This window comes from Paroedura picta, chromosome 13 (genome assembly GCF_049243985.1).
Source record: "Paroedura picta isolate Pp20150507F chromosome 13, Ppicta_v3.0, whole genome shotgun sequence".
Classification (NCBI taxonomy): Eukaryota; Metazoa; Chordata; class Lepidosauria; order Squamata; family Gekkonidae; genus Paroedura; species Paroedura picta.
The window spans coordinates 27,889,878-27,903,550 of record NC_135381.1 but is presented as its reverse complement, the minus strand read 5'-3'; the positions used below and the strand labels follow the sequence as shown (position 1 = coordinate 27,903,550).

Genomic DNA, 13,673 nt, shown 5'->3' with positions numbered 1-13,673 from the left:
TCTTCTTTACAAGTGGCCAAGATTATATAGCATAATGCCTAGCATCAGTGCAGTGTGGTGATTAGGGAAGCCACCTCTGGCACACATATGCATGTGCTAAACAGCAGCACACCAGAGCAAGTGGCTTTGCAACAAGTTTACCCACTAAGGTGCCTGCAGTGATGCTCTTACTGCTGCTTGCATAGCAGCCAGACAGTATTAGGGGGAGCTCTGAAGGTACTAGCACCTAGAATAGGTCTCGATTTGCTTCTACTGTCAAATACAGTAGCCTATGTATGCCCCATTTTTTTCCAGCACAAAACTCCAGGTAGGAGTTTTGGCACTCAGACTGAAAAGATTGCCTACTCCTAGCATCTGGAAAACTTGGATTAAAATCCCTCCTTTGCATGAAGATTGCTCAGCCTACTTCATGTTTTAACATTGAAATGGGGGAGGGGGGAAACATATATGCCCATCCTGAAAGGGGATTAGGATGAAATTTGTACTGTAGATAGGGAGGGCACAGGAATTTATAGTGTGTGTGTACAAACAGGGGTCTGTGTTAAATAATTAATTTTATTTTAGGCCTGTTACAGTTGTCTGCATTCAGTTGTCTAGGTGGAAGGCAAGAATTCTAAAGCTCAATAGCCTAATGAGGTTGTGGGTTGTATTGTGTAATAACCGAAAACATTTCTTTCTTTCAGAACTAAAACGCCGCAAAGTTGATACCCATTCTTCTCCATCGCATTCCTCAACTGTAAAGGTTAGTATAGCCTGAGGAAGGCAGCGCCCATTTTAGGCTCACGTATTTGGAATGGCAGTGTCCGACTTCCTTCAAGTTTTGTGCCAAGTGGAGCCATTGGAGGCTTTTTTGTATTGCATTACAAAAAATGCATTCCTTTTCTTGGTTGGTGGACTCTTTTTTCATTAAAATAAAAAATAAAGCAAGTATTTTTTTTAATTAGAAAGAAAGAGAGAAAGCTTCAAGGACCTAGCACAATTTTTGGTAAATAAGTTTGGATGTGTCAAGAGAAATGTGTATTTTTTACCAAAAAAAAAAAGTGCCTCACTGTGTTTTAAACAGTCAGATATATTTTTGGAGTGCAGTTGTAGCTACAAGCAAATGAGTTTTGCAGCAAGCAGAGTGGAGCATATTTTTTCTGCACTAATATTGAAGAATCTGTAGCACTGAAGAGTTCCCAGAAGATTATGGGAGACACGATACCTCTGAATTCATCAGGCTTCTTGATGAGAATCCTACTGCTGTGTGCCTTCCCAGGAGGAGCCTTCAAAAAGGAGTCCCGTTTTAAAAGTCTCCTTGGTGATCAGTTCTCCTGTAGTTGTGTATATTGAGTGAGCAGGCAGCTTCTGTTGCACCTTCCCTGCGAGGTTTGTTTATATTCCAGTTGGTTCCCACCCTCTTGAGCTCTGCGTTCCACTTTAACCCAGATGCGGCAGCCAAAACCTTCCACTCAGCAAAGAGAAAACCCCCAGCAGTCAAGTGCAGCACAAAACCCATGGCTGTAGCCTTCTTGAAGACTCAGGGTAGCAATTCCTTGCTCCATGTTTGTAATTTTATTTCTAAAACCATCTAAGCTCATGGAATCTTTGAGTTTGCAGTACGTTGAAGCTTTAAAACTGTAAGTTACCAAATACTTCATCCGAGCACTGGGATGGATTGTGTGGGGGTGTCGCCATCTTGCCAACGTTTAAAATAATTTTCTCTCTCTCTCTCTCATGTATGTATGAGAGAGAGGTTGTCTTAAGGCATAGAACAGCCAAAGAAATGAACCTACCATAATCACTTTTGAATACATACTTGATTGTAAGGCTGCAGTCCTCTGCCCCAGGTTGCTTGGAAGCAAGTCCCATTAATGTCAGTGAGATTTGCTCTTGAGTACATGTGTGACAGGTGGCAGCAGCCTTCTGGGCATGGTCTTTTGTTGTTGTTGTTGTTGTTGTTTTAAGTAATGCCATTTTATAGCCATTAAGTGGAACATCCATGCATTTAATGTTAAGAAGAAATATAATTTCCCCCAGTTGCTTAGCTGAGCAAATAATTTGACATTGTTCTTTAAATAGTGTGGGGTGGGTTTGTAGTAGTAGTGGGTTTTTTTTAGCTAATTTGATTCATTACAAAGTAAGATTTCTTCTAGTCTTCATAGAATTAACTTGTCTGAATATACGTGTTTTCCTCTGAGAAATATTAACATTGGACTTATTCCCAGAAGGTGTAGCTGTTTTTTGTTTCAAGGGTATGATCCTGCTCTCCCAAGTTCCTGTGATTTCTGAGAACTGTGCAAGTTTACGTGTCCATCTCCATTCATTTTCTACAGGACAACCTCAGCGAACTCAAGGACTCTTCAGCAAAGGTTTGAGTCTTTCAGTCACCCACAGCAAGATTTGCTAGTTTTCATGGTTATGGTAGAACATTTAAGATGTGTGATAAACTAAGGACCACTAATGAGCATGTCAAGACATCAGAGCTTATTATTGGTAGAGTGTGAATGTGCATTGGGAGAAGGTAACTAGATAACAACAACAGACTGAACTATATTTATTTGGGCTGCCAGTAGTTATTAAACTATATCTGAATGGAGGGCAAATTTCATTGAAAAGCCATTTGCTTGCTAGTGGTACTATTCCCTTTTGTTGTAAAGCTGCAGGAAGAATATCAGCCATGTGGGAAACTCGGTTCAAATGTGGCAATAGTGAGGCCAGCAGGTCTGGTTAGTGCCACCAGTGAACCAAGTTTCTATGTCCCCAGTCTTTTGTAGTTGAGCTCAGATTCAGGGATTCCTTGGCAACCATTTTAATATGTAAGCCATCTGGAAGGGCTTCTGCAATATGTTCATTTTGATTCATTGATTCATTATGGGGGGAGTATGTTTTGGAGTATGTGGCCTGGACCATTTCTGGCCCAGCAGTTGCAGAATTCTTACTGAATTTCTGGAATGACCAGGGAGAATGAATTTGTAAAATGGAACTATCAGATAGGAAGCAAGTTGTGTTCCAGGCTTCTTGATAAAAGTCTTGTGACTGCGCAGTCTGGCAAATCACAAGGGTATTTGCTTTATTTTTACTCCACTTCACCCCAGTGGGTACCCAGAGTGGCTGAGATCATTTCCCCCTTTTTTGATGATCCTCACAGTTGTCTTGTATGTGCTTGGCCGAAGCAATCATCCCTGGCAGAATGGAGATTCCAACCTGGGGCTCCCCAATTCAAGTCTGACAGTCTAACCAATATATTGCACTGACTCTTCTTTTCCAGCATAGTTTGTACATGGTATTCATTATCTGTCTTGTGCTGCAGCCTCACATTGGGGACTATGCAGACGCAGGCCGGTTGTGGAAGATTTTTCACTAAAGCTCTAATAGGGGGCACTCCAGGCTTCCTCAAACCACATATGCACCCAGATTCCTGTTCAGCGCATAACATGTTCTGAGGGCAGAGTGCCCCCTTCCCTTAGTTCCTTTTTTGCCACTGCAAGAGGAAGACACATTGGTGTAGTGGTTAGGAGCATGGGCTTCTAATCTGGTGATCCATATTTGTTTCTTCACTGCTCCTCCACATGCAGCCAACTGGGTGACCTTGGGCTTACCACAGCACTGATAAAGCTGTTCTGACCGAGCAGTAATATCAGGGCTCTTTCAGCCTCACCTACCTCACAGGGTGTCTGTTGTGGGGAGAGGAAAGGGAAGGCGATTATAAGCCGCTTAGAGAAAAGACTCTTCTTCTACTGCAGTGGTTTTCAACCTTCCTAATGCTGCGACCCTTTAATACCCTTTAATACAGTTCCTCATGTTGTGGTGACCCCCAACCATAGAATTATGCAAGTGTTCTTTCACAGAAATTAAACCGAAACTGACCAATAGTATGAAGATCCATTGTTCATGATTGTATATAAATTGGTTATAAATTAGATATAAATTGGTGGGCGCCTTCAGGAGGAGCAGCAACAGGTGATGCCCCCCCCCGTGCCAAGCTGATCACCCTGCCACAATCCCTGTTAAAGGATTGTTCAATCTCCATAGGAGTCCCGGCCCCCAGGTTGAGAACCACTGTTCTACTGTGATCATTGCTCTGGTTCTTTCTAACTTGATATGGCTTCTAAGGCCATTTTCAAGAAATGTTTGAAATTTGGGGTGAAAATGCCCCATGCTGACGCGCATGAGTACTGTCTCCTCTGCCTTGGAGAAGCACATAATATGGGCGCTCTACTCCAGGCAGGGCGTTTCTACTCCAGGATAGAGCTCATCCTTCTTCTCGGGCTAGCAGCAGTGTTTTGGAACTGAGGGAAGGGGGCGCTCCACCCTCAGAACACGTGATGCACTGGGTTGGAATCTTGGCATGTTTGTAGTTTGAAGGGGGTTAGTGAAAAGTCTTCCACAGTCAGCATGTACCTGTGCAGTCCCCAATGTGTCTGCACACAAGACATCAAAGAACAATGATTACAGGTAAGTGCAGCCCTGTTTTCTGTGGCCCTTCTCAACTTCCAACTGCTAAACATGTATACTCTTGTATTTTCACTGTACCTCTAAAGCAAGACAGCATCTATTGATTTGTATATGCAGTGGTTTCCTTCCTAGACATCAGCTGAATCTTAAGGCAGTCTAACGGCACTGGCTGAGCTGGTTAATTGAGGAGCACCTAAAGGCTGCAAGCCCAAATGGCCAGGGTACACTGAACTCAGAAAATTTTCCTATCCTCCTGCCAATCTACATGGCTAGTGTAGACTTGGCATCGGTCACGTCAACACATCCCACTGATGATAGCAGCTAGACACCAAGCAAATAGCAAGACAACAGAGGTCCTGGATGTGCTGGCGTTGATTATTGTCAGCCCCCTGATGGCACTCATCTCCAATTGATCTTGAGACACATCTTCAAAAGAGCATTGAAGACAATGGGGAATATGTCATTGCTAGAGGCAGTCACTGAAAGGGAACACCATAAATGTTTTGGGTATCCACCTGAAGAGGGTGGGGCAGGAGGTGTTTACAGCAAGAAACACAAACTTGTTTTTAGAGAGATCCAAGGTTAAATTGTGCCACAAATAAAATAAGTAGCATCTTTTAAAGGTATAAGAGTTTTCTGTGTTTCATGGTAAGGGGACTCCTGCGAATTAATCACACGTCAAAAATCAAAGCTTCTGTACGAGCGGCACCATTGAGGTTCTCTAGAAAAAGTTGTAAGTTGGGAAAACACAAAAGAATAATAACAAGCGGTGCAGATTTGTGCCTTGATCTTGTTTTGTTAACCAATTATCCTCACAATTTTGAAAAGGTAGTTTTTCCCCACTTTCAAAATGTTACGATTGTTGTATAAGTTCACAAAAATCAGATATCTGATAGGGGGAAAATCAGTTTGTACAGATACCCCATTCCGTTGCTTACCCTCACTTCTATTTCGTTATTTTATAAAATCCCCAGCAACAATACCAAAGGAAATTCTACTTCAGAGTAATTTAATTAATTTTTAAGAATGTATATGGCATTAATTCTTATTTATTTAAACAAATCCCTTTTAATCCTTTGGTTTGAATCTCTATGCTAGAATGATAAATTATTGTCATTCCCTCACTACTTAATGTCCTTGTCTGACTTCAGTTGTCCTAAACTCTGAGGCTTTTGCTTTCATAGCAGTGCTGTGCAATTTTTCATGAAAACTAATTTTACAGATGTTGTTTTGAATAGCTCTGGAGCCTCCAGACCTTTAGGAATATGTAATGCCTTTGATGCCGGAAATAATTAGGTCAGAGCACCACATACAGGATGATGCATTAATCATTTGTAATGTTGCCTTAATTTAACAGCACTACATTAACCACTCAGCTCCGACACTGTCCAAGAGTAAAGAGAGAGAAGTGGAAAAGAAAGATTTGGACAAGTCAAGGGAAAGATCCCGAGAGAGAGAGAAGAAAGATGAAAAGGAGAGGAAAGAACGAAAACGGGTTTGTGATCTCTACATACTAGCTTAGATCAGGGATTCTCAGATTATTACCCTGAACCTAAGGATGTAATCAGATGTTGAGAGAAACTGTAAACAGATACACAAAAGTGCAGCTTGTTGATTTGCTCAAGTTCACCCCTCATTTTGTGCAAATCTTCGGCTGTTTGGATCATTTAAATGCTTCCTCCACCTACTGCAGAGAATCAGCTGTTTGTTGAATTTGTCTGTTTAAATGCCTTCCTCCAACACAGAGCCTGTTTGTCAGGCTGTGTGCTGGGAGGCACAAAGGGAGACATTTAAACAGACCTAGGTCAGGATCAGCTATTTGTTGGGGTCTTTAAGTGTCTCCCTAGCAGACCAATCTGAGGAGGGGTCTGCTGGGGAGACAATTAAAGATCTTTATCAGCTGAATTATGAATCATCAGAATCAAGCCCTAATCAATTTGGGCTTTCTGATTCAGTTCATTTAAACTAATAGGATGCGTGATTTGGCTTGGATAAATGACTAAAAATACTCAAATCATCATCGATTAGTGTATTTTGGGGCTTATCTGAGCTGAATTAAACATCCCTACATGTGACTGTGGTTTAAATGGGACTTTAAAAGGGAAAAAGACATGAATGGGGGTGTGATTCTCACCCTTGTGTCAAGCTGCCAGAGTTCAGTCTTATCCTAAACATTGCCCAAGTAAACTCATGCACAAAGTGAGAGAAATGGGCCTTTAGAAAAAACTAAGAATAAAGTACCACAGTCTTCTACCATTGCTGCCTATAAATGCACCAGGAGTAGTTTTGTGTTAGAAGGCTATACAAATACTTGAGTGTCATGGCTTCCTAGGGGAAAGTAAAAAAGAAGTGTTTCATGAGCAATGGTACAGTAAATTGTTCTCTGGAATCTCTGCCTGCCAATATTTAGAGCCCAGAAAGCATGACATCGTTGATACAGACCATCAGCAAGCCACTCTTAGGGATCAATCAAGATGCATACAGAAATCTTGGGACCAATCAGAAAAATTCTTGGGCTTCCCTTGACAAATTATCCTTATTTGTTGTTTTGAGAACTGCAACCGTGCTGAGCCTTATTCTTTGAGAAATACAGGATCTTGGTCTAAAGGAGTTAGAAACTATTAAAGTCATTTTTACTAAGAGGTTCTCCATACAAGCTATGTTGCATTTCTTCTGCTGCTTGAAAAGTCAGTGCTTATTAAATAAATGTTAAAGAATGTTTGAATATGATCAGTTTAATAAATATGGAAATAATTAGCAAGTATTTATACTCTGCTCAATGTATATAGTATTTTAGAAATCCATTGATTAAATCTGTTTATCTTGTATCCACCTAGGATCATTCAAATAGTGATCGAGAGGTCACCCAGGATTCCACCAAAAGACGGAAAGAGGAAAACGGAACAAGTATGTCCTTTCTTGATTGTCCTTTTTGGAATATGCCCAGCTGCTTCCATAAAAGATCAGATTTATGCTATTGTGTCTTTCCAGCTGGTTCTTCCAAACACAGCAAGAGCGAAAGTCCCTCTGATTCCCCTCACTCAAATGAGAAGGAGAAAAACAAATCAAAATCTTCAAGCAAAGAAAAAGGAGACTCCATCAAAGTGGAAAAGATGGAAAAAAGCTCATCTGCTAGTAAAAAAGTAAGGATGGTCATTTCTACTTCTTTGTTGTTTCTGGCAAAATTGCTGTAAGCTCAGGTTTTCAATGGACAGAAGATAGCACATCTATAAGAGAAAGAACTCGCCCACTGCATCCCCACCCCCAATAAATACTAGTTTTAGAATTACAGTGTGGACCTAGCATCTAAAATCCTGAGTATTTCATAATATCTCAAGATATAAGTAGACATTGTATTAAAATAGATCCAGTCCTTGATTTGTTTTTAGAATGCTTTGACTTCTTGTTAGCCTATGAAACTAGAAATAAGTGGGGTATGAATCAGTAATTGTGTTTTTTTCTTGTATGCATTTTGTGTAGGAGTCCAGGCATGATAAGGAGAAAACAGAGAAGAAAGACAAGCGAGACAGCACTGGGGGCAAAGAAGAAAAGAAACAATATCCTTTCACTGGATGGATGAAATTTTACATTTGATGTGAAATTATTTTTTAAAAATAAATTTCCCTTAATATTTGATTTACTCATAAATCTTCAGACAAGCACAGATAATGAACACTATTCTGACCAAGGTAAGAATAACTTGAAGTTTTATCTTTGTTAGAGGTGGGAAAGATACTTATAAAATTACTCATGCTGAGAAACTGCCTGTTGGCCTACAAAATGGTAGGAAACGTTGTTTCTAAGTATGTTACCCCTGCCGTATATTTAGAAAATGCCTTTGCGACCTTTCCTCTAGGAATGTTGAAAACAACAATTTGGGGCTCAAGGAAATAGAGATGACTCCTTTATTGAACAAGATTCTTTGATAATTTCTACTTCAGAAAAGCAGTGGGAAGAGGGCACAGCAATGGTCAGAAAGAGAGAACCTGAGTATCCCTTGCTCCAATTTGGGAGGAAGCCGTGAAGGAGTAAAATATTTGCGCAAAGAGGATGCTAGTTTGATGAGTTACCATTCCTCTTATGCCTGTTTTGTAGGAAGCTTTTCTTGAACTACTATTTATTAACTGTTCTTCTGAAGACGTTGTAGACCTGGTATTCATGATTGGTTTCACTTAGTTTCCAACAATTGGCTACAGTTTGTGAACACTGGGTTTTGTACTAATCACCACGAAAAGTTCACTCTTGAGCTAGGTTCACTTTCAGGGTTAAAGTAGGCATGACTGTCATTGTACAACTGCTTCTAAAACAGTCCTCACAAGACAGGTTCCTCACCTATATTAGAGAGAGAGCCAGTTTGTTGTAGTGGTTAGGAGTGCGGACTTCTAATCTAGCACACCAGGTTCGATTCTGCGCTCCCCCACATGCATCCAGCTGGGTGACCTTGGGCTCGCCACGGCACTGATAAAACTGTTCTGACTGAGCAGTAATATCAGGGCTCTCTCAGCCTCACCTACCCCACAGGGTGTCTGTTATGGGGAGAGGAATGGGAAGGCCACTGTAAGCCGCTTTGAGCCTCCTTCGGGTAGGGAAAAACGGCATATAAGAACCAATTGTAGTCCATGGACATCTGGAGGGCCGCAGTTTGACTACCCCTGGTCTAAAGTAATGGACTTCTTTACAGGAGAGGATTTTGTAACATGTAATGTGCCAGTAGCTAGCCAGTTTGCCCCTCTGGCACAGTGCCAGGACTTTTCCTCAGAAACAGCTGTGGCGACTGAGAGTCGCTTTATCGGTGTACAGAGTAAACGGCAGCGTGACAACAGTGTGTTTCCTGAAGTGTCTGAGCGGGGAGAGATATAAGCAATTATACTGTGTTAATGGCTAAAACTGTCTCCCTGATTTTTGACTTGATAAAGAAAATGCAAGCTCATATCAAGTCACTCTCCCAAGGGATGGAGTGGCTGATTAAAGAAAGGAAGCAGCCAGTGGTTACACACCAGAGTTTAGTTATTTGCAGTGCTGTAGCTGCAGGGCCAATTCTGAACACCTCTAAATCAGTGGTTCTCAACCTGAGGGTCGGGACCCCTTTTGGGGTCGAATGACCTTTTCACAGGGGTTGCGGCAGGGCAAGCAGCTTGGCCTGGGGAACACCATGCACACAACAGCCTTGCGGAGTAGATCGAGATAGAGCGTTTGTCTGTCTGGAGCAGCGGAAAAGCGCGAGATTGGCACGGTGGGACAAGAGGCAGAGCTGAACTGAGAATCCCCGGGGAAAAAAAACAATTCATATGCAATCATGAACAATGGATCCTTCACGCCATTGTTCAGTTTCGATGTAATTTCTGTGAACGAACACTTGCATAATTTTATGGTTGGGAGTCACCACAACATGAGGAACTGTATTAAAGGGTCGCAGCATTAGGAAAGCTAAGAATCACTTCTCTAAATCAACAAAGCAGGCTCAGCTTGGTGTTAACCATTCCATCCAAAAGCTTTTGCTACAAAGGAATCAGATTTGTGTATCAGTTTTGTGGAGAACAAGACGTGAAGTCATTAAACACCTGTCCTGCCTGTTTAAGAGAAGGGCAAATTCAGTGGATCTGGGTGCTGTAGAAACCCTTATCAGCTCAAACTTACTCTCATTAAGTCCTCCCTTTGCTGTTGCTGTCACAGTAAGGAAGGCTGAGGCAGGTGGGGATTTTACCTTTTGAAGGATTCAACAACTCCATAATAACGCAATTTCTGCCAAAAATTCTACATGGAGGGGGCAAGAAGCTACCCAAAAGGAATCAACTAATGTATTAACACACTTAGAGCTAGACTTGCCTGGAACCATTCACTTGGAAAACTCTCTGGAGGAGGATTTATTGCAGTCCTTCAGGGATTTGCCAGCAGATGAACAGATGGCTATCAGACCGAGGACCATGAGGAGCAAACTACTGGAAACTAAAGCAGAGTGTATCACTCCAGAGTCACTACAGAAGATGGACTGGATCCAGCCTATAGAATCCCCCTCAATTAGGGCATTAAATGGGTCCTTAGTAGAGTCCCCTCTAACTACTAAAGAGAAGTCTTGCTAGCAAGTAAAACCACAGCAGGAGCAACAGCAGGGAATTCCAGAGCGCAGTATCTGTTCATTTAAAAAGGGAATCTGGACATTGAACAAGACTGGACGTGTCTTTTGGGATTCTTCCAGCCAGCTGGATCTTGTCACATGGGATTGACTAAGACATCCCTAGAACAGTTGTCCCCTAACCAAACAATTATGCTTCTCTCTCAGAACATTTTGGGATGGGCTTCTAAATCGTATAACAGGGTTTTCTTGGAGCATTTAGCCCAATTAGTTGCAATTCTTTTACAGGAAACATGGATGGTAGAAAAGAATGATATATCTAATTATATTGCATTCTTTGCTCAACCTTCCCATTTAGATGGGAGACCTTCTGGTGGCTTTGGGTATATTTGTTTCCACTGCCTTAGATGTTTCCATAGGGGGAATACAGCTGCTGAGTAATTGGGCTGTGGCAGTGTTTTGGCAGTTTCCATATTTTTTAGTTCTGTGCCTTAATCTCTGTTTACCTCCACAGCATACACAGGCACAAACCGCTGCGATCTGGGAAAAGTTGGAATCAAGTATAGCATACTGTATGCATAAATATCCCACAGCAATGCTATTTGTTGGTGGTGATTTAAATGTAATGATGGGCATTAATGATGAGTAGTTATTAAATATGGATTCATCCCCCTTGCTGAGGGAGAGTCACATAATCCAAATAATTGTAGGTCCTTGGGCCCAGTGGTAAATTTTGCTGGCTTGTGACTTGCTCAGATGGCCAAGCGTCCTAAATGGAAGGGAGATTGTCCAGGGCAGAGAGATTGTCCAGGGCAATTTGCTTTCTGGTCAGGCTGTAAGCACTCCACAAAAGATGATCCACAAAAGATTAACACCAGGTAGACAAAAAATTAAAGAGTTGTGAGCTAAATGAAAAGTTTTGCTTGTGGGCAAGATGAGCAGAGTTAATCACAATACAGTTTGCAATCCATTAGATGATGGATGTTTTTCTCTTGCCTCATACACACAGTTAATTTCATACATTCCATTTCTATCAAGGGAGTCTGCTAACACTTACTTGAGGTTTCATTACAAAAGTTGGTTTGATAGTAGTTGTCTTCAGGCTAAACAGAAGCTCATTAATAACTTCAACGATATCCAAAGTTCCCCTTACTTAATTCTGAAAGTTGAAATACAGGCTAGAAAGAATGGATACAAAGCACTTCTGAGAACTAAAAGGATGGCAAATTCTCAGGCCAAATGGCAGGTTCTAATTAAGGCTGCCAATGACAAGGATTATAGGAATTTTGGGAACTGATAGCCGGCCTGAATAGGCAGAAAAACAGTGCAATGGTTCGCAACCATATTCTGTACAATCACACCACTTCTGGGATTTCTCAAAGCCTGAACAATGTTCCAGGGGGTTATCAATAGTAAAAAATTGAGAAAGCCTGCTTTAAATCTTTCAGTGTGGCGAGAAACTCTAGTTGGGAAAGCATTCATTCTTCAAGTGAAAAGAGCATGTCCCACTGCCAGGTGAATAGCTTGCTAGAATCTCCATGTAGAACAGCACAGAAAATTGATGATGAAAATACAGTTGCACTTATCCATAACTATTGTTCATCAGGTATCTTCTGTGTAGGCACACATTCCCTCCCTCTGCCCATTGCATGCTCTGGCTTCAGAGATGCTAGAGGTACTGAATGGGTGGGCACTGCTTCATGGGACCACATGGGTCCCCAAGTGGGAACAAGTTTCTGCCTCCGGTGCACAGCATCCTCTGGAGGCTTTTAGTTGTAAGAACCTCTCTGATTGCAGGCCTGCTCACGTACAGTCCCTCTGCACAGTAGATACTCAATGAACAATAGTGACAGTAAGTGTAACTTAGTTTTCTTTGCTTAATTTGTCTTACATAATGTGCATCTTTATTCAGTGAATACTAGGTAAGTTCTTCATTCTTACTCTCTTCCTTCTCTGACTAGTTTCAGCCTTGTGTGAATAGTTGGTGAAGCACAGTGCTGTCGATTATTGTGGAGTCACTGCAAGCCAACTTTGTACCAATGCTGCCTTGCTCAGCGGGTGCTGCTAGAAGGACAGGGTTATGTCACAAGTCATGTCACTTCTTTGGAGGCCAGAGACAGCGTGATGCCACATTAAGCGCTCTGCTGTTTGTGCTTTTTTGCTTATCCAAGAGAGAGTAAAAATAACCTCAGGTCTGAATTGTTGAGTCCTTATTGAAAACAGCAAGTATGTGGGTGAGGAGGGTTTGAACTGCATAACGCGTTTATGAGCTCCTTGAGACAATACACTTGAATTGAAACACAGTTTTTATTTTTAGGCAAGGCTGAAGTGGGAAGATATCGAGCTGGGCCCAGAAATGTATTTTCCACAATATAGATTGCACAGAAGATTGTGAATGAAGAGGACCCATCTGCATTTCCTTAAATTATTGAGTTCTCTGCTTTTATTTCCCTCCCATTGCTGAAGATTTGATTGTTGAGTTGTACATTACTGTATTTTTAACTTGTTGCTTAGTTTCTTAAAACATTTATTTTCAGTACCTGGCTGAAAGTGTTACATGTTCCATATTTTTAGCACAATGTGCTGCAAACAGTTGCCATCGTGCAAATGGGTTTTTTCATGTGTACAGAGTTCACCTTAGATTTATCAAACATACTGCCTGAGTTTAGTAATCCTTTTTGATTCAGAAATGCGTTCTTTTAGGTGTTTGGAAATCAACCAATAAAACAGTTATATGAACCTTTTGGAATTTACCTCATTGAAATCTAGTTTTTATTTATTGCTTTTAATATCAAAAACTAAAACCCAGTGGGAGCACTGTTTTGAGCAGTGCTTATGAATTATTTGTATATTATGTGCACAACATTGACCTGTTCAGAATAACAACAAAAAAAGTAACCCTGCACTTGATCGTTCCTCGCTACACCTTATGTTTGTCGTAATGTTTTTAGATAAATCAGGAAATACTTTCTTCCAAACGGAAATAAAGATTAGGTTTCAATTCTACAGCTACAGGAGCTTTGTATCGCTGGACTTTAGTAATAAAAAAAAAAAAGCAATTTCATGGTGACATTTTTAAAAAAGGAAAACAATTTTTTAAACTGAATTCTACCAGTGTAACCTTTTTTCTAAATAAACAATAGTTTTATCAATGGGTCGTAAA

The 13,673-nt window shown here is 41.1% G+C and overlaps 1 protein-coding gene across 6 annotated transcripts in view; it reads left to right on the top strand.

Annotated features, from left to right (window-relative positions):
* The window catches only part of THOC2 (THO complex subunit 2), a 68,466-nt gene extending 54,793 nt beyond the window's left edge, over nucleotides 1-13,673 (top strand). For 4 of the 6 annotated variants that reach the window (XM_077307662.1, XM_077307660.1, XM_077307659.1 and 1 more), the window contains 8 exons: nucleotides 684-742; nucleotides 2,316-2,351; nucleotides 5,795-5,932; nucleotides 7,275-7,344; nucleotides 7,429-7,580; nucleotides 7,918-7,994; nucleotides 8,079-8,126; nucleotides 12,828-13,673. In XM_077307662.1, coding sequence (XP_077163777.1) covers nucleotides 684-742; nucleotides 2,316-2,351; nucleotides 5,795-5,932; nucleotides 7,275-7,344; nucleotides 7,429-7,580; nucleotides 7,918-7,994; nucleotides 8,079-8,106 — 560 coding nt within the window. In that variant the 3' untranslated portion in view covers nucleotides 8,107-8,126; nucleotides 12,828-13,673. Of the gene's footprint in view, nucleotides 1-683; nucleotides 1,620-2,315; nucleotides 2,352-5,794; nucleotides 5,934-7,274; nucleotides 7,345-7,428; nucleotides 7,581-7,917; nucleotides 7,995-8,078; nucleotides 8,127-12,827 lie in introns of those variants that run through there. The other 2 variants (XR_013226164.1, XR_013226163.1) reach the window with 2 other exon arrangements.